We start from the raw sequence: 25829 nt of genomic DNA, 5'->3' as shown, positions 1-25829 counted from the left end.
GGCAGCGAGAAGGGCTCATGCCCGAGCCCGCTGCTGGAGCCTCCCTTGTGTTTGTCGGCTCCTTCTCCCTCCAGCGTTGCGATTCATGGGCGGCTAATCCTGCAAGGGGGGGATTCCCCTTGCAAAACGGCACCTCGGAGCAAAATACTTTAGCCGCCCTCGCAGCCAAGCCGCTTTGCCACTCATCGCATCAACTAGCCACAGCGGAACGGTATTCCAGCACCAAAGCTCCACAGCGGCTTTAGCATTCCTGGGGAATTCCCCCATACGCTTCCTGCACCAGCGGCGATTCTGGAGCTCCTGGAGGGTAAAGTTGAGGCACTTTTTATCTTGGGATTTGCTGTCTGCCTCGTTTTCGCTGGTGGCCACCATTTTGGGCTGAGTAATAGCGGCCGCCATTTTGGCTGAGTAATAGCAGCCGCCATTTTGGGAGTATCCTCATGGCCCTTAGAGGCCTACCAGACTCTCTTTGGGTCTATTTCCCTGCCTTAACAGTTGGAGGCCGCCTTTTTGGAACTGTGCAAATAGCGGCCGTCATCTTCTGTACCCTTGTGGCATTTTGGAGGCATACCAGCCCTAGCTAAATGGCTAACCGCCAGACCAAGGCCTCCAAGCGCCTGGCTCCAGAGGACACTGCCCCAGGCCCTTCTGCAGCAGGGCCTCACAAAAGATCAAAAATGACTTCCTCTTCTAAGGAGAAGAAAGAGGCAGCTGCTCAAGCCAAGGAGGAGCTACGATTACATTTGGCAATAGAGAAATCTATACAAAAGGCCATCAAGGAGGCCTCTATCAGGGAAGTAACAACTCCCGTTCATCCTGAAGCTTCCAATCCAGGCCTGGCATCTCCAGCTCCCCCCATAGTCTCTGAGATGGCCCAAGCCCCTAACCAGGATCTGCCCCTCCTATCTCCTGATGGTGGGAATTATGTATCTCCCCTTCAAGGGGAAGAGAGGGAGGTTCTATTTGGGGCCCAATCTGATCCTTCCCCTTCAAGGGACACTGCTGATGTGCCTCTTTCACAGGCTCCTGGTTTACAGGCCTCAGATGGGGGGGCTGCTCAGAAGGAGGATAATATCTCCCCAGAATTAATTTCATTTCTTCAATCTGCAATACAAAAAGGGGTCCAGGCAGAGTTGCAATGCCGAACTTTATCCTGGGTGTCAGCTTCCTGTTCCTATGCAGAGGGAGAAGGCTCTCAGTTAGATGAGGGCCAGGTTCCAGCTGGGGTCGCGGGCCCCTCCATTGCTTTATCTGAACATCTGTCCCTTTCTGGGGAGGATGCTAGGGAGGCTGACCTCTCTGATGATGAGGATTTACCTCCTGACCAACCCTCATTTGTGGGTCTATTTAAGCCCCAATTGTATCGTTCACTTTTACATAAGGCAAAGTTAACCACCCGGCTGGGTTCATAACAACCTTCCTCTTCCAGGGAAGCTGATCCCTCGGTTCCTCTCTTCGAAGAACCGGTGGTAGAGATGGAAGAAATTCCAGGGCCTAAATTGTTCAGGGAGGTTTTAAAGAAGCAGTGGACAAGTACAGCCTCGGGGCCTAACCCCAACCAACTGGACAGACGTCTGTATAATCTTGCCCCGGAATTGGCTAACCTGCTCCAAATCCCTACTGTGGACCTTCCGGTGGCTGCCCTGTCCTCTTCTTCCAATCTAGCTGGGCCTCCCGAGGATAACCTCCGGCCAGAGGACAAACGCCTTGAACAATCGTTGGTCAAGGCACATCAGGCTTCGGCCTGGGCAGCTAAATCCTCCCTGGCATCATCATTTTTTAACAGGGCTGCCATCCTGTGGGTAAAGCAATTACAGAATAGACTCCCAGTATCAGATACTAGAGCCCATCAGGATCTTAATAAAATCCTGGCAGCCCTGGAATTTTCTGCGGATGCGGCACTTAACTTGTCCCATTTCACGGCCAAATCGATTGGTTCCTCTGTGACCTTTCGACGTTTGTTATGGCTCTGTAATTGGCAGGCGGACGCCAAATCCAAGTGGCGCTTGGCCACTTCCAAATTTGATGGTCATTCCCTCTTTGGGGCTCCCTTGGTAACCATTGGTAATCGAGACTAAAGACAAACGACGTATCCTTCCCAATGTGTCCAGACGATCGGAGCAGCAGCCTTCTTCAACTCCGTTTTGTTCCTTTTGTTCCTTCAGCTCCTATTCCGGGGCTCGCTCTCCCAGGGCCTTTCCTGCCCGCTCCTGACCCCCGGACCGTCAAGGCTCCCAGAACCAGAGAGGGCACTCCAGGCGTTCCTTCCGGGGTGGCCGGGGTCGCCCGTATATAACTGCATGTCTAGCCCTCCCATTGGGGGCCGCCTGGCACTCTTTGCCAGCCAATGGGAGTCCACTACCTCGGACGCTTGGGTCAGGGAGACGGTCAGGTGGGGCCTCTCCCTTGAATTCCTCTCCACTCCTCCCAACAGGTTTCTCCGATGCCCTCTTTCTCGGGATCGGCAGAAACGGCTCCTGCTGGCAACAGCCATCCAACATCTTCTAGAAATTCGGGCAATTGAACTTGTTCTTCAGGAGCAGCACGGACAGGGCTTTTATTCTTGCCCGTTCGTCGTTCAGAAATCCTCGGGTGGCTGGAGAGCTATTCTCGACCTCAAGTCTTTGAACCGCTGGATCCCCTACCGGCGGTTCAAGATGCAGTCTCTCCAATCTATCCTGGTGGGCATCAGAAGCGGGGACTTCTTCTCGTCTATCGACTTGACGGAAGCATACTTACATGTCCCTATCCATCCGGCCTATGCCAAATTTTGCCACTATCAGTACCATGCCCTCCCATTCAGTCTCTCCTCGGCTCCCCGAGTTTTCACCAAATTAATGGCCACCATTGCGGCACACCTCCAAGCTCAGCCGGTCCGCATCCAATGTTACTTGGACGACCTGCTTATTCTCTCGAGTTCGGAGGTCCGAACACAGCAAGATCTGGACTCCACCATCCAGGTCTTGACGACTCATGGCTTTTCCATCAATAAAGCCAAGAGCCATCTGGTACCAACCACACGCATCCAACACCTTGGGGCTGTTATAGATACGGTTGAGAGCAGGGTCTTCCTTTCCGAGGAGCGTCTGTCCAGTCTGCAATCTCTGGTCAGCTCCATTGCACAGGGGTACCCAGTCTCCCTTGCGACACTTTCTCAACTCCTGGGGAAGATGGTCTCATGCATTGGCATCGTACCAGGGGCCCGTCTCCACTGCAGAGTCCTGCAGTGGTTTCTTCTCCCGTATCAAAAGTCCCGGATTTCAGCTTCTAAACGAATTGTTCGCCTTAACCCGCTTGTGCTCCAGTCCCTCCAATGGTGGTCTTCCCAGGCCCTTCTAAAGGGGAGGGAGTTCAGGGAATCCAATCCCATCATTCTGACAACCGACACCAGCTTGCAGGGCTGGGGGGCCCGTGTCCAATCTCATATGGCCCAGGGGTTCTGGTCTCCAGAAGATTGGGTTCACAGTATAAACTGGTTAGAGTTCCGGGCCATCCACCTGGCCCTTCGGGTCTTCAAGGACAAAGTCAAGGACCATCATGTACTTGTGTGCACAGACAACGTAGCCGCCAAAGCTCATGTAAACCGCCTAGGGGGGACCCGCTCTCGCCTCCTGATGGAGGAGGCCGAGAGATTGGGAGCCTGGGCAGAGGCCAACTTGAGATCCCTTCGGGCGTATCACATCTCCGGACTGAACAATACGCAAGCAGACTGGTTGAGCTGGTCAACCATGGACCATGGCGAGTGGCAACTGGACCCGGCTCTGTTCCTGCGCATAACTCACCTGTTCAGCACACCAGCAGTAGACCTGTTCGCGACGAGCAAGAATCACCAGACAGTCAGGTTCTTCTCCAGGTTTCCGGATCCAGAGGCAGAAGCGATAGATGCCCTTCACTGCATGTGGCCAAGAGGCCTTCTCTACGCCTTCCCCCCCTTCCCCTCCTACCCAGGGTCATCTGGAAGCTCCTAGAGGAACAGGCGGAGTTGATCCTTATCGCCCCACACTGGCCGCGCCGGCCTTGGTTTGCTGACCTTCAGGCTCTGTCAGTACGTCCTCCCTGGCGTCTTCTGCCCGACGATGTCATTCTCCACCAGGGAGCTCTTCGCCACCCGGACACCGCCTGGCTTCAAATGACCGCTTGGCGGTTGAGCGGCAACTTCTAATGGGATCCAGCCTGCCCAGACGTGCGGTCAATACCATCTTGGCTGCTCGTCATCCCGCCACGATACAGATTTACGGGGTTACATGGCGTTCCTTCAGCAGATGGTCCGCATCGCAAGGTTTGGAACCACGATCAGCGTCCACCGAACAGGTACTGGTCTTTCTCCAGAAGGGGTTGGACGCAGGGCTTGCTCCCAACACTTTACACAGGCAAGTAGCCACTTTGTCTTCTATTCTTTGTTGGGGTTCTCGGCGGTCCCTGGCCCATCGTCCACTAATCCAACTTTTCCTGAGGGGGGCCTCCAACCTTAGGCCCAGCCTATTCACCGTTTTCCCATGTGGAATCTCTCCAAGGTTTTGGATGCTCTCACTAGAGCCCCGTTCAAGCCCCTCCGTACAGTGGGACTTCGGTTCCTTTCGTACAAGGTTTCCTTTTTAATCGCCATTACTTCGGCTAGATGCATTTCAGAGTTGGCGGCCCTGTCTACAAGGGCCGATCTCTGTGTGTTCCATCCAGATAGGGTAATCCTACGCTTAGATCCTACATTTATTCCGAAGATCAACTCTCCCTTCCACAGATCCCAGGAGTTGATTCTCCCAAATTTTTGCCCTCATCCATCCCACCCCAGGGAACGGGTTTGGCACTCACGGGATGTTCGCCGGGCATTACGCATTTACATACGGCGGACTTCCTCCTTCCGTAGGTCAGAAGCCCTTTTCATTTCCTTTCAGCTTCCTCCCTGAGCCTTAAGGTTTCCTTGCCTACCATAGGCCATTGGCTGAGGGCGACTATCGCCTCGGCCAGGGCCGGATTTAGATGAAAAGAGGCCCTAGGCTATTCCACTTATGAGGCCCTTTCACCTATAGTGAAAGTGTAATTTTAATTTTGCTAACAATTTGAATGTAGGCCCCTCTTGATCTTGAGGCCCTAGGCTGAAGCCTAGTTAGCCTATAGGAAAATCCGGCCCTGGCCTCGGCTTATGAGACCCTGTCTCTACCGGTTCCTAGGCGGATCACGGTGCACTCCACTCGGAGTGCGGCAACTTCTGCGGCCTGGGCCACCCAGGCCTCTCTCCTTGTCATTTGTCGGGCGGCCACCTGGACGTCCCCAATGCCTTTCATCCGTCACTACAAGATAGACCGATTTGCTTCAGCGGAGGCGGCCTTTGGATGTTGAGTGCTACAGCAGGTTTGCGCGGACCAAGCCTCTTCATCTCAGGTGGATCCCCCCAATAGGTCTCAGGCTTTGGCATGTCCCTCACATGACCACTGGTCCTTCCCCTCCTTCGAAAGGGCTTTGTCTTACCTGAAAGCCCGTTCTGAGGACGGAAGGACCAGTGGTCATTCCCACCTCTTCATCCGCTGGTCCGCTCTTCTGTATCACTCCTACTTCCCTCTTTTTTTCCTAGTTTCAGATTGGCGGGTGCGTCGTCAGACATCGCATTCCTCGTCCGAAAGCTGGGAAGCAGCAGCAGGAGGAGGAGCTTATCATCTGTCTGACTCGATCGGCATGATCTGGTCATTAACCCTCACATGACCACTGGTCCTTCCGTCCTCAGAACAGGCTTTCAGGTAAGACAAAGCCCTTTCTATTACTTATACTTAATAAAAAATATGTGAAGAACACAAAATATCTAGTACTACACATACTAACCGCTGCCAGGATTGCCTTTGCTCAATGTTGGAAACAGCCATGCACACCCGCAGAGAAACTTGTCATACAAAAGGTCATGAATTGCGCAGAAATGGACAAATTAACGCTGAGTTTAAAAGATAAAGAGGCATCGATATTTTACAATGTGTGGGAACAGTGGTATAACTGGATACAACAGAGATAGATTAAAGATAGATAGTTATTAAGTATAAGTAATAGAAAAAATAAGAATGTAAATACACACAATTTAGATAGCTTGAGTTTCATTAATTTTGCAATTTCTCAATCCTGAAAGAAATCTTTTTTTTTGGTACTATTAACAAAGAGACTTTTCTTAGTTTCTTTGTGTCTAATTTTAAATTCATTAATTGGAATGAAATTCCCCACTTCATGACTGTAACATAAATGCTGATACTTGGTTGCTGCTGTACCATCTGCTCAATTGAGAATAACATCAATTTACACCATAAGATCAAATTCAAGTTTCCCATCTTATTCTTCCAAGTTCCTGAGAAGCTATTTAGGTCACCGACTTACTTACTTCATGTGTCATTTGAGAATTTTCTTAATTATTTTTTCATCCCCATTCTTGCAGTTATTATCATCTTTTGATATAGGGAGGATGGCCAGCTGCCATTAGCTGCATTTACCCCATGTGACTCCCCCCCCCCAATTGGTTGTCAATACAGACAGTCATGGACTGTACCATCTGTTGAGGGAGTTATTTTCTTTTTTTAGCAGCAACTACTGAGAACTGTAAAGCTTGATTTAGACTTGTCCACAATTGTGGGATGCATACCTTTGCTGTAAAGGGGTTGATGGGGGAAGCCTAGGTGCCAGATGGTTGCACAGCACCCAAAATCTCAATTCCTTGTTGTGTGGAGATGCGTGTCCTACATGCTGATTGGTTGATCTAACTTTCTGTTGGGAAGCAGGCAGAAGACAAGGCACAAGGCACATTCAAACAACAAAGCGGAGCAACTAGAGGAGAGACTTGCCAACAAAGTATTAATGCAAACAGTGTCCAAATGACAGACGCATATGTTCCCTGGTGTGCAGTGATACAAAAGTCTAAATCAAGCTTATGGTAGAGAAAATTAAGTCTTCCTTTGTGTTGTCATTCATGCACTAGATGCTATAGCAGACTAACTATATAGAAAATAATATTTGGAGATGGGCATATATTGGATCCTGTTGCATTTAGCAAGACATATTACAAAGTAAGTGAAAAAGGACCACAGTCTCAGTGGACAAAAGGGGATGTAGCAGTGGTGGGTTTCAAATTTTTTTACTACTGGTTCTGTGGGTGTGGCTTGGTGGGCATGGCATGGCTTGGTGGGCGTGGCTTGGTGGGCATGGCAGGGGAAGGATACTGTAAAATCTCCATTCCCACCCCACTCTGGGGGAAGGATACTGCAAAATCTCCATTCCCACCCCACTCCTGGGTAAAGTTATTGCAAAATCCCCATTTCCTCCTAATCAGCTGGGACTTGGGAAGCAGAGAATAGATGGGGGCGGGTTAGTCAGAATTTTTACTACTGGTTCTCCGAATTACTCAAAATTTCCGCTACCAGTTCTCCAGAACTGGGCAGAACCTGCTGAAACCCACCTCTGTGTTGTAGCCCTTTTACTACAAAGAAAAGAAATAAGGCTTTGAGGACTTGATTTTAGGAGAAAAAAAAGATGAAAATATGAGAGAAGGCTATTTGTTTTTCATCATCTTTTTTTGTTAGATCATGAAGAGAATCTGTTGCTGACCCATAATGCTGAAGATGAGGACCGGTGAACCGGCAAAATGAAGTTCAGAAGGGACAAAAGAGAAGGTGTAGGAGAAGAGCAGGTAGACCTGGGGGATGGATTTAAATGTGTCATCAGCTTAGAGTCGTTATGTTGCCACAAGCGATCCAACTCCAGCCCCAGCCCACCCACCCCCCAAATCCATTGACTCTTAATCTAGAGCCAGTTTAGTGCTGACCATTAGTTGGTTAGATTCTTGTATATAGGCTTGCGCAATAAAGCTTCTGAACTGCAATTTAACATATGGTCCTGGTCATTTATGCTTGACAGAATGTCATGTTACATTTAATAAAGTCATAGAAGTTGGTGTTGCGAGCTCTGATGGTTTCCTAAATGCTTTCAAAAAGGGATTAGATACGCATTGGAGGGGAAGAATCATTGCCCGTGGATCTTTCTCTGTGTATATAGGAACAGTAATGGTATGGTATTCTTCCAGTTGTTGGGGATTCTAGACAGCTAGAGAAATAACCTTGGAGAAACTATACAGAAATTATTTCAACAACATGTACATGAACATGCTGTTATTATAACCTTTACAGGTAGTCCTTGACTTACAACCATTTATTCAGTGACCATTCAAAGTTACAACAGCACTGAAAACAGTGACTTTTGACCAATTTTCACCCGTACTACTGATGCAGCATCCCCATGGTCATGTTATCAAAATTCAGGCACTTGGCATCTGGCATGTATTTATGATGGTTGAACTGTCCCAAGATCATGTAATCACCCATTTGTAACCTTCCTAGCTGGTTTCCGACAAGCAGTCAATAGGGGAAACCAGATTCACTTAATTATGATGTGATGCATTTAACAGCTATGGCCAAATAGGGCACTTAACAACTGCCTTGCTTAGCAACAGAAGTTTTGGGCTCTGTTGTGGTCGTAAGTGAAGGACTATCTGTATCAATAAAGTATAGTTCCAGTCAAAGATGTGAAATTGGTTTCCTATTCTGGTCTATCTTGAAGGGTTGAGAGGCATGGATGTCTTCCCACAAACCTTGAACAAATCTCACAGCCAGTCTATAAGCAATCCACATCATGTTTGAACATTTCTCAGTTACACTATCAACACCTACTATTTTAAAATGTCCCCATGGCATTTTTGACTTCCTTTCTTGTACATCAACATTTAAAAGATCATTCGGTTTATTTTTGCTCTTTGAAGTATCATTCTCATACAAATCTTTAAAATGCCAATTCCCCCTCACTTCAGTTTCATCTCAGATCATTTTTATCACTTTAATTTTTAATTCCATCCACTCTGCAGGAGTTCTATTTCTATCACAATTGCCTTGCATTTACTCTGCCTCTTTTAATCATTTCTTGTTCTCCTTGGCTTCATACTTCATAGGTATATTTTTACTTCCTGTTCACAATATACAATATATTTTATTTATTTATTTATTTATTTATTGGTTCGATTTATATGCTGCCCTTCTCCGGAGACTCAGGATGGCTTACAATGCGTTAAGCAATAGCCTTCATACTTTTGTATATACCTGCTTAGTAGGACTTTCGCCCCCCCCCAAGCGGTGTTCTTTTTTATACAAAGTCAGCTTATTGCCCCCACAATCCGGGTCCTCATTTTACCTACCTCGAAAGGATGGAAGACTGAGTCAACCTTGAGCCTGGTGAGATTTGAACTTGCAGTAATTGCAGGCAGCTGGTGTTATTTAATAGTGCTTTAGACTGCTGCACCACCAAGGGTCTGTAAATCAATTTTATCCTCATTTTTATAGCAATAATTCTGTAACACTCTCTGCTCCCCCCCCCCCAATCTTGGTCTCTCTTATTTAATCCTTCAATCAAGCTTCCTTTTTATCCTTCCAGTTGGGGTAACTCTACACACTTCCATAGCAGTGTGGAATGTACCAGTAATTCTTTTAATTCTGTACAAAACCAGTATCGCATCATCATCTTTCTGCATATCCACTTGCCATTCATTGTGTTGGGAGATTAATCAATCTAATAGTCTTTTAAACAAACGGTCCTTTTCTTCCTGCAGTATTCTACCTTTACTTCAGCCTCTTTCACTTCTCCATTTGTTTTATTTACATAGCTGTCCATCTCATAACAAGAAATTCTGGGCAGCTCACACGCAGAAGAACAATTAAATCCATATAATTAAATTAACAATTAAAACCATATAATAATTTTTTAAAAAATCGAACATAAATAACAGCAAAAATAAAACATAAAAAGAACCCCAAGACAGCAGTAGAACTACCATAGAACCACTTTCTAAGCTCACTATGGGGTTCCAGAGGACATGGACCACAGCAGAAATGGCGTGATTCCTACTTAGCAGATGGGAGCGACGGCATGCCTCTTCTGCTGGACCTGATGGGAGGGGTAATGTAACTGGAATAAGATGGACCCTCAAATAATCTGGCCCCATGACATGTAGGATTTTAAAGGTCAAAACTAGAGCCTTGAATTGCACCTGGGAGTAAACTGGCAACCAATGCAGCTTGCAGGGCAGAGTGTAATGTGTGCCATCCTAGAGTCACACATAACTGTCTGTGCAGCCACATTCTGCACCAGCTGAAGGTTATAAATACTGTTCAAGGATCCATGTAGAGCATGTTACATTAATTCATTCTGGAAATGACCAGAGCAGGAGTGACATGGAACAGAGGCTCATGGTCCAGGAAGAGGTACAGCTGGCATGGAACACAAAACTGTGCAAAGGCCCTCCTGCCACGACTGCCACCTACTCCTCGATTAGGAGCGTAGAGACTAAAAGAACTGCGAGGCTGCACACCGAATCAACCCCCACAGCCTCCAGGCATCAGTTGCATCACTTAATTGACCAGGGACAGAAATATATGACTGGACATCATCAGCATTCTGATGATTAACTCATCCCATGAGATGTCAACGATCTCAACATCAAGTAGGAGTGGAGAGTACCAAACCCTGCGAAAATTCCACATAATAGGGGTCAAGTGAGTGGGGGATATCTCACTCCAAATTAACACCAGCTGGTAGCCCTGTAGCTTGGAATTGAACCATCACAATACTGTGTCACACACTCCCACTTTCCTTTTCTCCCATATGTATTTTTTCCAAGATGTACACTGTCAGATGTCTCACATTTATAATTTTGCATTGTCTCTGTGTTCTTCATGTTCTTCACTAATCCTGTCTTTCATCATAAACAACCAGACATTCATGGTTTGAATTTATATTCATCCTTTACCTTGTAGTATGTTTGAACAGACTAAACTTAAAGCAGGGGTGGGCAACTGTGGCCCTTTTACAATCTGTGGACTTCAACTCCCAGAATTCCTGAGACAGCCAAGCTGGCTCAGGAATTCTGGGAGTTGAAGTCCACAGGTTGTAAAAGGGCCACAGTTGCCCACCCTTGACTTAAAGTATACATTCAAAACAGATTTGTTTTCTAAAAAGATACATGTCAAACCATCACCCCTCTCATTTATTCTTGTTCTTGAGTCTCAACATGGCCTAATCACTTTTTCTATACTCTGTAATCTCATTCTCTTCTAATCTATTCATGTCAACTAGCAGAATAATTATTTCCCCTGGATCATCTTCATTCAGAATGTTCAAAAAAAATTTCCAAGCTAACTTTTGGTTTTTCTATTCTATTTCTATTGGACAATCTCTCTCTCTCTCTCTCTTTCTCTCTCTCTCTTTCTCTCCCCCCCCCCGCAAAGATATATATATATATATATATATATATATATATATATATATATATATATATATATATATATAAAAAAAAACAAGGATAACATACATCTCAACTGCCTGAGGATTTCTGTTTTCATATGCATCCACATGAATCTAAAGGACAACATCAATACCATTTGTTCAATGGTTTTGCTCATTTATGAGTGAACAGCTTCAGGCCAATAATGCGAAGAGACATTTACCAGTCAATTACTCCGTTGTGGAGTGTTGCAAGTTTTCTTCCCTCTCTCCCCTGTTGTTTTTCATTGATATGAAGCTGCTGAGAGCGATCATCCATCTGCGCTGAGAATACTCATATTTATCACCTCAGGCCAGGCTGGGCCCAGTGGTTCAGTAGAAGTCCTAACCCATTGTCTGGAGGCTGTAAGAAATAGAAGGGGAAAAACAATTGAAATTGAGCCTTGGCAAAATGGAATTATTATTTGTCTAGAAAACTATTAGGCTTTATAACTACTCCAGGAGTGATGGAAGTCACTGAAGAAGCAGGTGCATTATCTGAGGGATATTTTACTCTCCTCAAAAATGCTGGATAGTCCATGGTGGGAGAGTGGGACTTTGCTCTGATTTGGTGGTGCACCAGTTTTATTATTTCCTAGAAAAGGAGACATTGTCAGTGATTTATGCCCTTGTTACCTCCTAGTTAGATTATTATAGAGCACCTTAGGTAAAGGTAAAGGTTCCCCTCGCACATTTGTGCTAGTCGTTCCCGACTCTAGGGAGTAGTGCTCATCTCCGTTTCAAAGCCGAAGAGCCAGCACTGTCCGAAGACATCTCCGTGGTCATGTGGCTGGCATGACTAAACGCCAAAGGCACACAAAACGCTGTTACCTTCCCACCAAAGGTGGTCCCTATTTTTCTACTTGCATTTTTTTTACGTGCTTTCGAACTGCTAGGTTGGCAGAAGCTGGGACAAGTAACAGGAGCTCACCCCGTTACGCAGCACTAGGGATTCGAACTGCTGAATTGCTGACCTTTCGATTGACAAGCTCAGCACTTTAGCCACTGAGCCCCCACTTTCCTATATAGAGCACCTTTACTTGCATGTAGCACTCTCAGGATCTGCAGTGGTTCCCAAATACAGACTTCAAGTAGAATTTGCAATGTTGGTTTTGACACTTAGAGCTCTGTATGAGTTGGCATCTTGGTACCTGTAAGACGTTGAGCTTGAATTGGATTCTGCCTAGCTAGAGCACACATGCCACAAAAGGATACTGAAGGTTCTTCTCCAATATGAGATTTGGGAGAGAAAAGGAAGTTCTATGCCCGTTTATAGTATCACCTACTTATCTGATCAGCCCCATGCCAGAAATCCTGATGTTACTATTGCTCCTGCCTTTTAAGAAGGCTGTAAAAGTGATATTATATGGAAGAGCTTTTGGCTAAAATCTGGTCTTGTGATGCTTACTTCAAATCTTAACATACGGGATTGAATCACAGGCCTTTGTTTTGATGTGACTTCATTAGGATGACTATCTGTATTATTATATACCACTACTGTATGTGTTTTTATGGAGTGTGGCAGTATGAAAGGAAGAAACTTGGTTTAACTGTATTGTGCTAGCATGTTCAGGTATCACCCTAGCTATGATATGATTATCTTTTATTCTTTGGTTTTATTAAAAAACCAAAATTGAGTAGATTCACACAAGTAGATTTGTTGCTCTGTGTGCATCCACAAGCCATCACAAGATGGGTCTTCCAGGTTTGACCTGAAGAAGCCCAAAATATTAACAATGAAAGCCAGTTTTTTGTTTTCCAAGTTTTCTGTTGCTCTTCTCCCTTGCAGGAGGTGGCATTTCCTTCATTCAGTTCCCTGCCTACTTGGGAGTTCTGCAGCTGTAATGGCTGCTAGGTGGTGAACTGGGAAATCTTCAAAAGGAAGGAATACAAAGTTCACCAAGCTGGAAGAGGACATGAAAAAAAGTTGCAGTGTCCTTGCTGTGACTGCAGATGAGGTGAGCAGAGCACTTTTTATGGCTGTATCTCAATTGATTTTGGGGTGGTTGTTTGGTAAATTGCTTCCTTTTGGGGTAAAGGTTTGCCCTATTTAATGGTGGTGCAGGGAGAGAGCTCATGGCTTTTATCTTACTGACAGCAAGACAAATGGAGATATGATGTGTCTTATTATCTGCTTATCTGTTTATTGTCACTCTATTAATTTGAAAAAGGAGACTGTTTTTTTTTAAAAGGACAATAATTGGGAAGACAGATGACCGCGTCTAGGCTGTTCAAAGCTAGAAAGCCTGCAGAGCAATCTTGTTAAAAGATTAACAAGATTAAGATGCAGCAAAGATATTTTTCCCTTCGAAATATATTTTCAGTTGTGAAGAAAAAAATGTCTGGGTCATCACTTAGAAGAATAATATGGTCTTATGTACAGCATGCAAAAAAAGAATAAAACACCTCAAAATGAGAGCATCTCTATTTGAGAATGATCATTCACTTACATATTCATTTACAAGTAAAAAAAATCCCAATTCCATTTAAAAATGTTTAAACACAATTCCTTTTGTTTTCCTTACTTCAAACATTCCTAAAAAAGTCCCCCCCCCCCTTTTTAAAAAATCATATATATAATCAAATAAATCAAAATGAACAGGGCAACTTTTTCTGACAGGTGCCCTGGGGAAATTACTGGAGCAGCCATTTAAACAGATAGCCGTCAACATAGTTCTCTGTAGTACTTTTCAACTTTTTCTTCCTGCTTGTCTTCTAATGTTGCAAGTGAGTATTTCAGATCATAGAATCATAGGACCGGAGGGGACCTCTGAGGTCTTCTAATCCAACCCCCTGCTCAAGGCAAGAGATCTTACACCATCCTGGACCAATGGTTGTCCAGTCTATTCTTGGAACCTTCCACAACCTCAGGAGGTTCCATTTATTCCATTGATTAATTGTTCTCATTCTCAGAAAAGTTCTCCTTCCTTCTAGGTTGGATCTCTCTTTAGCAAGCTTCCACCCTCTGCCTCTTGTCCTGCCTTCTGGTGTCCTAGAGAATAAGTCATTCCACACTTTTTTGTGATAGTCCCTCAAGAACCAGAAGACAGCTATGATGTCCCCCCCTCAATCTTTCTCTTTGATAGGCTAGACATTCCTAGCTCCCTCAACTGTTCATCATACGATTTAGCCTCCAGATCCTTTGTCGTCTTTGTTGTCCTACTCTGCACACTTTCCAGGGTCTCAACATCTTTTTTGTATCATGGTGACCAGAACTGGATGCAGTATTCTAAGTGTGGTCTCACCAGCACAGTGTAATGAAGTCCTATTACATCTTGTTGTCTTGATGCTATCTCTCTGTTGATGTACCCTAGGATTGCATTGGCTTTTTTGGCAGCTGCAGCACATTGCTGACTCATACTGAAGTGGTATGTCATTAAGACCCAGAGATGATTATCAATATATAGATTGATAGAAATCTATATATAGAAATTCAATAAATAAATAAATAAATAAATAAATAAATATGTAAAGAAGTTGCATATTACTTTTCTATCTTTCTGTTCCCGGCATACCCAGACAAATCTTGTACATTAATTGTACATTAAGCCTGTCCCACAATAGAGACATGCTCTTAGCCTTAAAAAAAAAGGAAACAGCTCTAAAGATCTCTGTTAAAAAAGCCAAACTGCAATGAAGGTTGGAAAAACAACTATCATTTAATCACTTGTCCAATTTTTGACATGTGCTATCTGTAGAAATTATCTAATAATCTTAGTCAATCTTGAGAAAACTAAGAGGGGTCTGATTAGTTGTTGGAAGAAAAATTATCAGATAATCCCAGTGCTCTAGACTAGATTACATTTGAAGTCAGAAACAAAATCTAAAAAAAAAAAAAGGCAGCAGCAAATCACTTTTTGTATTTTTCCCAAGGAAACAATGTTGACATGTTCATGTGGTCATCGGGCATCCAGCTGACCAAAGGTTTCCAATTCTGCTAATAAGTATAGAAATTTGGCTTGGATTTCCTCAGAGGAAACATGATCAAAACTCTGAACTGTAGTTTTTGTCGCCCTAAGATTTTGCCCAACCATTTACACTTGCATTATAGTTTTCTTTTCCGGAGTACCAGGCTATAGTAAAGCATTTTTTAAAAATTACAAGCAAAAAAAGGAGATGGTACAGCACCGCCCTCTGCTGGACATTACATTTCAGAGTACACTATATCTTGTCAATATTGAAATACTTCTTTTCTTTTAAGAGCTAAAATTACTTCTTAAACAGATAGACAGTTACCTGTAGCTGGCTAATACCAAATGTGAAACCATAATGTGGTTTGTTTGTTTGTTTGTTTTGTTTGGCTTCTCAATTTTAGGTATGAATCCAGCAATTGTCTTATATAAACAAGAACTATAGGTTATTCTGCAAATGCTAAGTCAAGTCATGATTTAAATGAACTATTATTTATGCCTTATACATTATTTATGTATCGTGTTTAGATCTTGCCACAATTGTATACAGGCTCACAATAAGAAAGAACATAAAATATATTAAAAAAATACAGAAAAATGCAATAAAATCAAAAATTCCTCTTGTCATGACCCCCCTAATCCTCTGGAAAAGCTTTGTTTTCATCTTTTTCCAGAAACTGATAACATTGGGGACAAATATACTGTACCTCCAACAGAGCAGTCACTCCAGAGGTCAGCCTCAACACAGAAAAATAACATTTTTAGATCATTTAGGCAGCCAGTACATTACTGCTATCACCAGCTGCTACTTGCTTCTAGGGTTTCAAGACAGTTTTCCAGCTCTACTGAGAGTATTAAAAACTGAAGCTAGAATGAAAAATATATGCCTAGTCCCTGAATAAGGTTATTCCCCAGTTGGTACTCGTTCTGGGATGGTATGAAGCAGGCTCTACCGCTCTTAAAATGGTGCCCACTTCATTTGAAAGAGGCCATAATGATGATTGATGTTATCTATTCAATTCCTTGTGCTTGCATAATGTTGAATTCCAATATTGCATGTTTAACTCCTTCTATCATTTCATACTGAACTAAGTTCAGTATGGCTGGCCTAGTTGTCTGCTAGGTTTGTCAAGAATCTATTTGAACTCCCACTTGATTCAGTGTTTGTCTCTGAGTTATAACAGATTAACAGAGTTGAAAGGGATCTTGTAGGTCATCTAGTCCAACCCCCTGCCTAAGCAGAAGACTACACCATTTCTGACAGATGGCAGTCCAGTCTCTTCTTAAAAGCCAGTGATGAAGCTCCCACAACTTTTGAAGGCAAGCTGTTCCATTGGTTGATTGTTCTCACTGTCAGAAAATTGTGGCAGCCCCTTAGATAGTGGAACACTGCTATCATGTCATCTCTAGTCTTTCTTTTCACTAGACTAGCATGCCCAGTTCCTGCAACCGTTCTTCATATGTTTTAGCCTCCAGTCCCCTAATCATCATTGTTGCTCTTCTCTGCACTCTTTCTAGAACAGGAGTTTCAAACTCATGTCATCATGTCATCATGAGACGTATCACAACATTTCCCCCTTCACTAAATCAGGCATGGGTGTGGACAGCACATGACGCATCCAGCCCACGGGCCGCAAGTTTGACAGCCCTGTTGTAGAGTCTCAACATCTTTTTTATAATGTGGTGACCAAAACTGGATGCAGTATTCTAGGTGTGGTTTTACTAAGGATTTATAGAGTGGTATTAGTATCTCATTTGATCTTGATTGAATCGTTCTGTTAATGCAATTTACGATTATATTGGCTTTTTTGACTGCTGCCACACACTGTTGACTCATATTTAATTGGTTGTCCACTAAGACTCCAAGATCCCTCTCACAGTTACTGATATTAAGCCTGGGTTCTCCCAATCTGTATGTGTATTTTTGGTTTCTCTTGCCTAAGTGTAAGACTTTACTTTTCTCTACATTGAATTTCATTTTGTTAGATAGGACTGAGTGTTCAAGTCTGTCAAGATCCCTCTGGATCTTCAGCCTATCATCTAGAGTGTTGGCTCTTCCTGCCAGTTTAGTATCTATCATCTGCAAATTTGATAAGTTCCACTTCTATTCTCTCATCAAAGTCATTTAGGAAGATATTGAAGAGTACTAGGCCTAAGACAGAACCTTGTGGTACCCCACTGCTTACTTCCCTACATGTAGACATAATACCGTTAAGGACTACTCGTTGAGTATGGTTTGTCAGCCAGTTACAAATCCATTTGATACTGATGCTATCTATCCCACTTTTTTCTAGCTTACCAAGAAGTAGGTTGTGGTCTACTTTGTTGAATGCCTTGCTGAAGTCTAAGTATACTATGTTCACAGAATTTCACTGGTCCACTAATTTAGTCACTATGTTAAAGAATGAAATAAGATTCATTTAGCATGATCTGTTTTTAACAGTAAAGTTATTATTTTACTCGTTTCTAGATGTTGACAGGTCTATTTTTTAAATAATCTTTTCCAGTATCTTCCCAGGTATTGATGTTGGGCTGATGGGTCTGTAGTTTGCTGGGTCTGGTTCTTCCCCCCCCCCCTTTTTTTTTTTTTTTGAAGATGGGAACCACATCAGCTCTTTTCCAGTCCTCTGGTATTTCCCCGGTGCTCCAGGATTTTTGAAAGTTAATGTCAGGTTAGTTAAAGTCCCCCATTACCTACGGTGCTTCCCTCATACCTTAATTAACTGATTAGCAAAATGTTCATCTATTTCCTCTGGTAGGCTGGGTGCCCAGTAGTATACATTTATGGCAATGTCATTCTTTTTTCGTATTGACCCATATGCATTAAAGATGGTTTTCATCATTGTTCTGCTGTATTTCTCTAGAGAATAAAATGTATAATAATGAATTAATTTTAAAAAATGGATAATAATAAATTTGATGATCCAGCCATGGAGACCAAAATGGGTCAGAAGTGGAGATTGACATTATCATCTTTCTCTTGGCTTGTCACAGTGGATCATCCCCTGGATTGTAGTCTCATTTTAACTGCAAACAAATGGCCCACCATCATTCACACACCCACCATAACCCACTGCATATCAATCATCCTTTGTCCAGAGCAACAAATCTGTCAGGGCAGCTTCTCCAAAATCAGCTGTGCTAATAAATAGCAGATGGGGAGCAGCCTACATTCTCTTTCTGTTTTTCTCTTGCTTGTAGCTCTTTGACTCTGTGTGCATTTGTCTGGTGAGGGAAAATGCTCACACCCGTTACAGCTGCTAATTCTATTAAGCCAAGGTGGGTGGGCATTAATAAGGCATTAATAACCTTCTCCTGTGGGATGTCAATGCAGAATCCGTGTTCTTCCCTTCAGGAGATTAGAAGGCCCTCCTGGTAGTTTAAAAGGGGATTTGTGGGAGACCTCAGTAATAACACTCATTAATTTCCTATGCATCTTTACAAGTCTCCAACTTATATAATTGTATTACATTTATTCCCTGTGGAGACAAGAGGTGTCAGGGTAGCATCTTTTACTACATCAGCTTACAAATAAATGATAGGGGAGGAGGAAGAAACCAACAGCTTCAAATTGAAGATAGAAGTGTGTATTTTCTCTGGAATTGGAGGCAATATGTCCCATATTAGTGGCTTGGAAATGAGAATGAAAGAGTTTAATCATATGATGCTTGTGAGTATTTAAAGGTAGATAGTTGGTCTCTTATGTTTATAGATGTAAAATGCACCTTGAGTCAGACCAAGGAAGGGATTTCTTTACAGCCTAATTACAGTGTTTGATATGTTCAGTCAGCTCATGTAATTTGTATAGGTGAGCAAACAATTGGTGGAATTACACATTCATGGTAATGTTTGGATTTTGCACATATAGAAAAGATTACAGTTTGTGCTATGATGGGATAAACTTATTGAGTTTAACTGAATTTGCTTTTTCATAGAAACCTAACTTTTGTAGACTGCAGTTTGCGCATGGTAATGTTTAAGTCATTAAAATGTATTGTATTTTTCAAAAAAAGCCTAGAAACTAGTGGATTATGATTTCACTGAACTAGGGCTGCATAAAAATCTTGGTTTACGTAGGAAGAACCTGGCTAAAGAGAAATACACATAAAGGCCTACGAAAAGAAAAGAAAACATATATATATGTAGATTTTCACAGGTACAGGTATGTAAGTCTTGGTGTATTCGGGTCTTTTCCCATGTAAGATTGAGAGTATCTTGGCGACGTTTCGGCAGAATCTCATCTGCCAGCACCAGATTTGAAACAGTAACGGCTGTTGCTGTTGAAGAACCCTTTCATAGGCCTGATGATGGTAGATGAGATTCTGCCGAAACGTTGCCAAGATACTCTCAATCTTACACGGGAAAAGACCCAAATACACCAAGCATACATACATACATACATACATACATACATACATAATCATGTGACATATACATATGTATATATTTAGTATATGTCATGTGTGGTCTGGAAGAGAGGGACAGATGGAGACAATTCATTGCCCAACTAGATAATATCATTAATGTACTGATGATGTTACCTAGTTGGGTAATGAAACATCTACAAGCCAACAACCAAGCTCATAGAGCAACAGGTACCCCACAATTCAACCTTGAGTGGCAGATATTCTTTTGTATTAGATGGAGATCAGGCAAGAGTTGCAAGATGCTGCCCAAAGTTGCTTTAAAAAGTGAGATGGGTGGCATATAAATTTAATATATAAGTAGAAGAGGAAAACAAAAATGAAGTAGGAAGGAAGGTTAATCTTCAAAAGCACAGTTTTTTGTCATGGTATCTATAGCCACTTATATTCCTGTCCATTTCCTTGTTTGTAACAGCTTCTGTAAGGGATCTGTCTCAATCAGAAGTAAGCGAAGAATATTCTTTTGGATCTTTTCTCTGATCATCATGTTTATCCATGCTAAAAAGCAGCAGAAGAAAAATGAATGAATGTAGAACTCCAGATGGTAAAAGTGGGTTAATCAGTTACAAGTTAGAAGGCAATTCAAAATCCTTCAGGGAAATGGATTTACGTAGCAAAAATATTTGCTAAGGTATTTAATTTTCAACCATTTGCTGCAATAAATTATAAACCATAGGGGCTAATTAAATTTAGTTCACAGTTACAGTTCTTCTAGTGGATTAAAATAAAGTCTCTATCAAGTTGAGGATAATTTCTGGTAACCTCACAGGTATACCCATGTAAGATGTTAGTAACAGAATAACAGAAAATAAAGTTGGAAGGGACCTTGGAGGTCTTCTAAATTAACCTCCTGCTCAAGCAGGAGACCCTATAACATTTCAGACAATGGCTGTCCAGTCTCTTTTTAAAAGCCTCCAGTGATGGAGCACCCACAACTTCTGAAGGCAAGCTGTTCCGCTAGTTAATAGTTCTCACCGTTAGGAAATTTCTCCTTAGTTCTAGATTGCTTCTCTCCTTGATTAGTTTCCATCCATTCTTTTTTGTTTTGCCTTCTGGTGCTTTGGTAAATAGGTTGACCCCTTCTTCTTTGTGGCACCCCCTTAGATATTGGAACACTGCTATCATGTCACTTCTAGTCCTTCTTTTCACTAGACTAGACATATCCAATTCCTGCAACCGTTCTTCTTATGTTTTAGCCTCCAGCTCTCTAATCATCTTTGTTGCTCTTCTCTGCAGTCTTTCTGGAATCCTTTCCAGAGTGTCAACATCTTTTTTATTGTGGTGACCAAAACTGGATGCAGTATTCCACATGTGGTCTTATCAAGGCTTTATAAAGCAGACCAACACTTCACGTGTTCTTGATTCTATCCCTCTGATAATGCAGTTTAGGATAGCATTGGCTTTTTTGGCAGCTGCAGCACACTGCTGGCTCATATTTAAGTGATTGTCCATTAAGACTCCAAGATCCATCTCACAATTATTGCTATTAAGTCACTTTCCCCCTATTCTATACCTGCACATTTGGTTTTTCTTGCCTAAGTGTAAAAACCTTACTTTTCTCTACATTGAATTTCATTTTGCTAGATAGTGTTCGAGTCTGTCGAGATCCATCTGGATCTATCTGCTGGGATGTTTGCTACTCCTGCCAGCTTGGTGTCATCTACAAATTTGATGATTTCCCCTTCTATTCCCTTATCTAACTCATTTATGAAGGTATTGAAGAGTACTGGCCCTGACAGAACCTTGGGATACCCCACTGCTGATTTCCCTCCATTAGATGTAGTTCCATTAAGGACTACACATTGGGTGCTGTATTAGTAATATGGGGCTAGTTGGCCAATGCCTTCTGATGACAGCCTTTTAAAAAATTCCAATTCTAGTCTACAGTTCCTGGCATTAGTTGGAATTCCCCTGTGCAGGTACCAGGCCCAAATGTGCTTAGCATCTTGGCCCAGGCAAAGTTGCCCAACTGCTGAGACTGTAATGCAATGTTTTTCAACCTTGGCAACTTTAAGATGTGTGGATTTCAACTCCCAAAATTCCCCAGCCAATTGCCTGGGAGTTGAAGACTGTACATCTTCAAATTGCCATGGTTGAGAAACAATGCTCTAATGGATTACTTTTCTCTTAATTACTATAATCACATAAGAATAGGGAGAAAAAAGAATATTTGCTAGTTTTTGTAAATGCTAAAATAAAAGCTTTCCTGGACTTGTGTTTAATTGTAGCCATAAGCCACCTTGTGACAAATTTATAAAGCAGGATGTACATTTACATTACAATTGAACTTCTGCGAGCTGCTTATTCACATCTTTGAAGTTGTGAATCATAAAGGTGATACTTTATATTCTTGCATATATTGTTAGAGTTTTAAGCCAATCTCTCTTAATTGTTGTGCCTTTCCCTCATGGACCTAAGGGTAGCAGAGATGGTTCTCCCAAGTCCTTTCTATCCACATAAAAAGCTTATCAAATAGCTTGGAATGATGGATGGTGCTAATAGTCCCAAAAATCATTGGGTAAAGGTTATGATGAAATAGGAATTGAATTTTGGGAATTTAACTCCAACCTGACTCACCCCTTGTTTCTATAAACATAAATCAAGGGGAATTACATAGCAAAGAGAGGGTTCATATTGCCTTTCAGTCATCCCTGGATAGCTCCAGTCTGTTGCTGCCGTATGTTTAGGCTCTGAGGTAGTTAAGAAGGATGCCTTTGGCAAGGAAAAGTGAAAATGGGAAGGCAGAGCTGCCTTATTTTCCTCTACGCCCTGTTTGCCAGCCCATCTTGCTAGTGATATTGAAGCTAGAGGGGGCATGGGTGGATGGGGGAAGACAGTGAGAGAATTCAAATGCTGCATTAAGCTGAGGTTTCTGAAGGTTTATTAAATAAACTACAACTGGCTTGGTTCATACAGCATCTTAAAGCAAAATGCAAACCATGCAAACATGGCTTAGTCTAGTTCAGGTACTTTGTGTACATTTCATGCGCCAGGACATAAATGGTGAAAATGAGCTCCCCTGAGCAATATGTCTTGTTTAGATGCAAACATTATGCCCATCCACCACGACCTTCCTTGGTTTTATATGCTGGTATTTCTTGAGTCCTCCAAATTAAGCAGAGCTTCTCTTTCTGGACAGATGCTGCCCACAGAGGTCTGGCTATTATCACCTCTCATGACTCGTTTTCCCAGCATTCCTTTCGTCTGTCTGTCTGTCTGTCTGTCTCTCCTTGTCTCAGCATTCTGCAAGTGGTCTAGTTTGTGGTTGAGACTGGTTTACCCTCAGAAATTACACTTGACAGTAGTACTTTTTCTGTGTTGTTGCTAAGCTGACCGTCCACATGCAGGCGTTGCTCACACATTATTACTCGGGGTTTTTCCAGAAACAATTTCCCCATCCTCTTTTCGTGGCCATTCTTAACATCTTCATACTTTTGCTTTGGAGCAGCAGAGGGCACTGCTTGCCACCTTTGTCCTCTTGCCAGTTTGCTGCCTGGCATCCCCTGCTTAATGAGTTACTTTTCATTTAAATTTGTCTTTCCAGGTTCCGCTACCATTTAATTACATTTTCTAATTAAAAAAAAAATCAGCCTTCAAAATTAAAGTCAGGCTTGAGCGTAGAGTAATAATTGTTCTTTTAAAAAAGGGCTTCTGGGGGTAGGAACAGAAGGACAGCTTTAAGACCTGCTGCCCTCAAGGTTTTGCTTTGGAATCAGTCTCACTTTCTGATGTCTTCTGAACTGCTGGAGGCATATTTCATATTAAATCATCTCTGTTGAAATAAACCAAAGTTAAAAGATGAAAGAAACGTCCTTGGCTTTCTTAATGAAGCCTATGCAGGAAATCTTCCTGTCAGTTCATGCATCATATTCATGGTTGGGTAATGTATGGCATATATGGGGTTTGGGTTTTTTGTTTTTTTTTGCATTTTCCACATTTTCCATAATGTACCATCATGTCTTCTTTAACCTGTGCCTTAGAACTAGGAATTACAAAATACTTTATCATTATATTTGTTTATGATAACACTGTATTCCTTAAAGTGGTACCTTGTTACTCAACTGCTTTGAAACACATTAAATTTGATACTCAACGCTTTTTGATGTGAAAATGTCATCTCTGTACTCATCATTTATTTGATACTCAATGCACAAGCTAGAATTTGTCAGTGTCGATCGCCTTGGGACTCACTACATTATTCCTTATGGGAAAATTTTCTTTGGTACACATTGTTTTTGGTATTCATCATGCCTCCCAGAACCAATTAATGGTGAGTATCAAGGTACCATTGTATTTAGATCTCATCATCATCTTACACATTTATTAAATAATTACTGAAAGGGGATCAGTTTTTAAAAATATTTTTTTATTTGGATTTTAAAAGTGGATAACAGGGAATGTTTTTGGATAGAACATACAATCTTATAATTGTCTTGTTCCTTCAAGATGTTGCACAGTTGTCCTGATTACCTGTAGCCAGCATTGGACCCATAGTCCAGTATATTTAAAGAGCATTAAGCTGGGGAAGGAAAAGAATTTGGTTTCATCTTTAGGCATGCTTATGTTCCTTTACGTAACTGTATTTATAGAAATTAGGTACAAACAAAGAGTCAGCTTAGAACATACGTATTGTCCCCACTTCAACTCCTTTGGGAGACCAGAATTACTTTTATTGACATTGTCTTAAATAACAGAATCTTGCAAATCTGATTCTGCTCTCCTTCCTTATTCTTCGTATAGTTCCGTGAAAAAGGGAGGGGCCTGAGCCATTTCCAAATGTCGTCTTTTAGCCTTTTTTGCTTAGATAACCATCAAGGCCCTCTTTCTTATTTTCTATGCATATGAAAACAGGGCTGAGATTTTGGTGGATGCTTCTCTCAAAATGAAAATTAGAAGAGAACAGGAATGAACTCATACTAATTTGACACTTTTATTTACAGTGATGTTGAAATAAGGTAACAGTAGTCAGTCTTGGGACTTGCTGTTGGATTGCAGCTATTGTTTCTCTAATTCTTCTTTTCTGCTCTAGATGGGAATAGTACAAGTTATAACCCCGCTTCTGAAGAATGCTAGCCATGGGAGTAGTGAAGTTAGCTGGCATTTTGAAGTTAATTTGTCCCATCTGCAGTTCTCTGATTTGGGGGGGGGAGGAGGAGGAGGAGAGAAATTTGATGCCTTTCAGGATATTCTTTTTCTTACTCAATGAAGATGTAATGGGGTCCTTTATCCCTATGAGCTCGCATCATGAGTAGGTGTGAAGCATTTCATTGTTCACTTTAGAACAAGGTTGTATGCTGTGGCTTTGAAAAGGTGAAAAACTGGTATTGGGAGATTGTCTTGGAAATGTGAAAATGAAATATATTTGAATGTGTAACTTTCATTTGGCAAGCTTAAGATAGGCACATCTGAATGAGTGTTGGGACAAGATGTGGAGGAAGACATGGAGTGCCATCAAGTTGTGCATGCTTGAGTGAATAGACAGGAAGAAGTTGAAGAGAGGATTGTCTAAGTCACCAAAAAAGTAGGCTGAGCAAAACCTCAGGTGTCAAATTATAACTCAAAAATACATTATCATGGAAATCCCAATCCACAAAGATGTATACATGTCATACCTATCCTTCTACAATGAATTTTTCATGCATTAGGAGAGCTATATTTAGAAACCAGAGGCCAGATACATCCCTCAAGTCACTGTTCCAAGCACAGCTGAGGACCAATGCTTTGCAGAATTTTTTTCAGATTTTGAATAAATCTTTTAATTGTGAGGATTTCCTAAAAGTAATCAGCATAACATTTTTGAAACCTTTTATACTGTTTTTTTCTTTATTTCCTCTTTTATGTAACAAAATGAATGTTGCTTGCTTAATTTCTATGCTTCTTTATTTTTGCCCTTTTGTTCATGTTGTTTCTTTATACTTCTACAATAGGGTATGCAGTTTCTAAGCCAAGAACTCCTTTTGACTGGAGTGCTGGGCTATGCTCCAAAAACCAGTTGGTGGGCTATTAAAAAGCCAAATTTGATTTCACTTACATTTAATGCATTTAATAATTTCACCCTTTTAACGTACTTAAAAATTACAATTTGCTAATGTCTCTTGAAGGAATCTAAGGGATTGCACCAAGGCTTTCCAGCACTTGCATATGATTCCTAACAGCTGAAACCAAA

At 42.1% G+C, this 25829-nt stretch overlaps 1 protein-coding gene across 3 annotated transcripts in view; it reads left to right on the top strand.

Annotated features, from left to right (window-relative positions):
• LOC117675574 (3',5'-cyclic-AMP phosphodiesterase 4B-like) overlaps positions 1 to 25829 on the top strand; it is a 260309-nt gene that overhangs the window by 70665 nt on the left and 163815 nt on the right. For all 3 annotated transcript variants that reach the window (XM_087886547.1, XM_087886549.1, XM_087886548.1), the window contains exons 2-3: positions 7548 to 7654; positions 13118 to 13286. In XM_087886547.1, coding sequence (XP_087742673.1) covers positions 13245 to 13286 — 42 coding nt within the window. In that variant the 5' untranslated portion in view covers positions 7548 to 7654; positions 13118 to 13244. The remainder of the gene's footprint in view (positions 1 to 7547; positions 7655 to 13117; positions 13287 to 25829) is intronic.

This window comes from Pantherophis guttatus, chromosome 2 (genome assembly GCF_059756535.1).
Source record: "Pantherophis guttatus breed Tessera chromosome 2, ASM5975653v1, whole genome shotgun sequence".
NCBI classification, from domain to species: Eukaryota; Metazoa; Chordata; class Lepidosauria; order Squamata; family Colubridae; genus Pantherophis; species Pantherophis guttatus.
The sequence above is the reverse complement of the archived record's forward strand: the minus strand, read 5'-3'. Positions and strand labels throughout refer to the sequence as shown.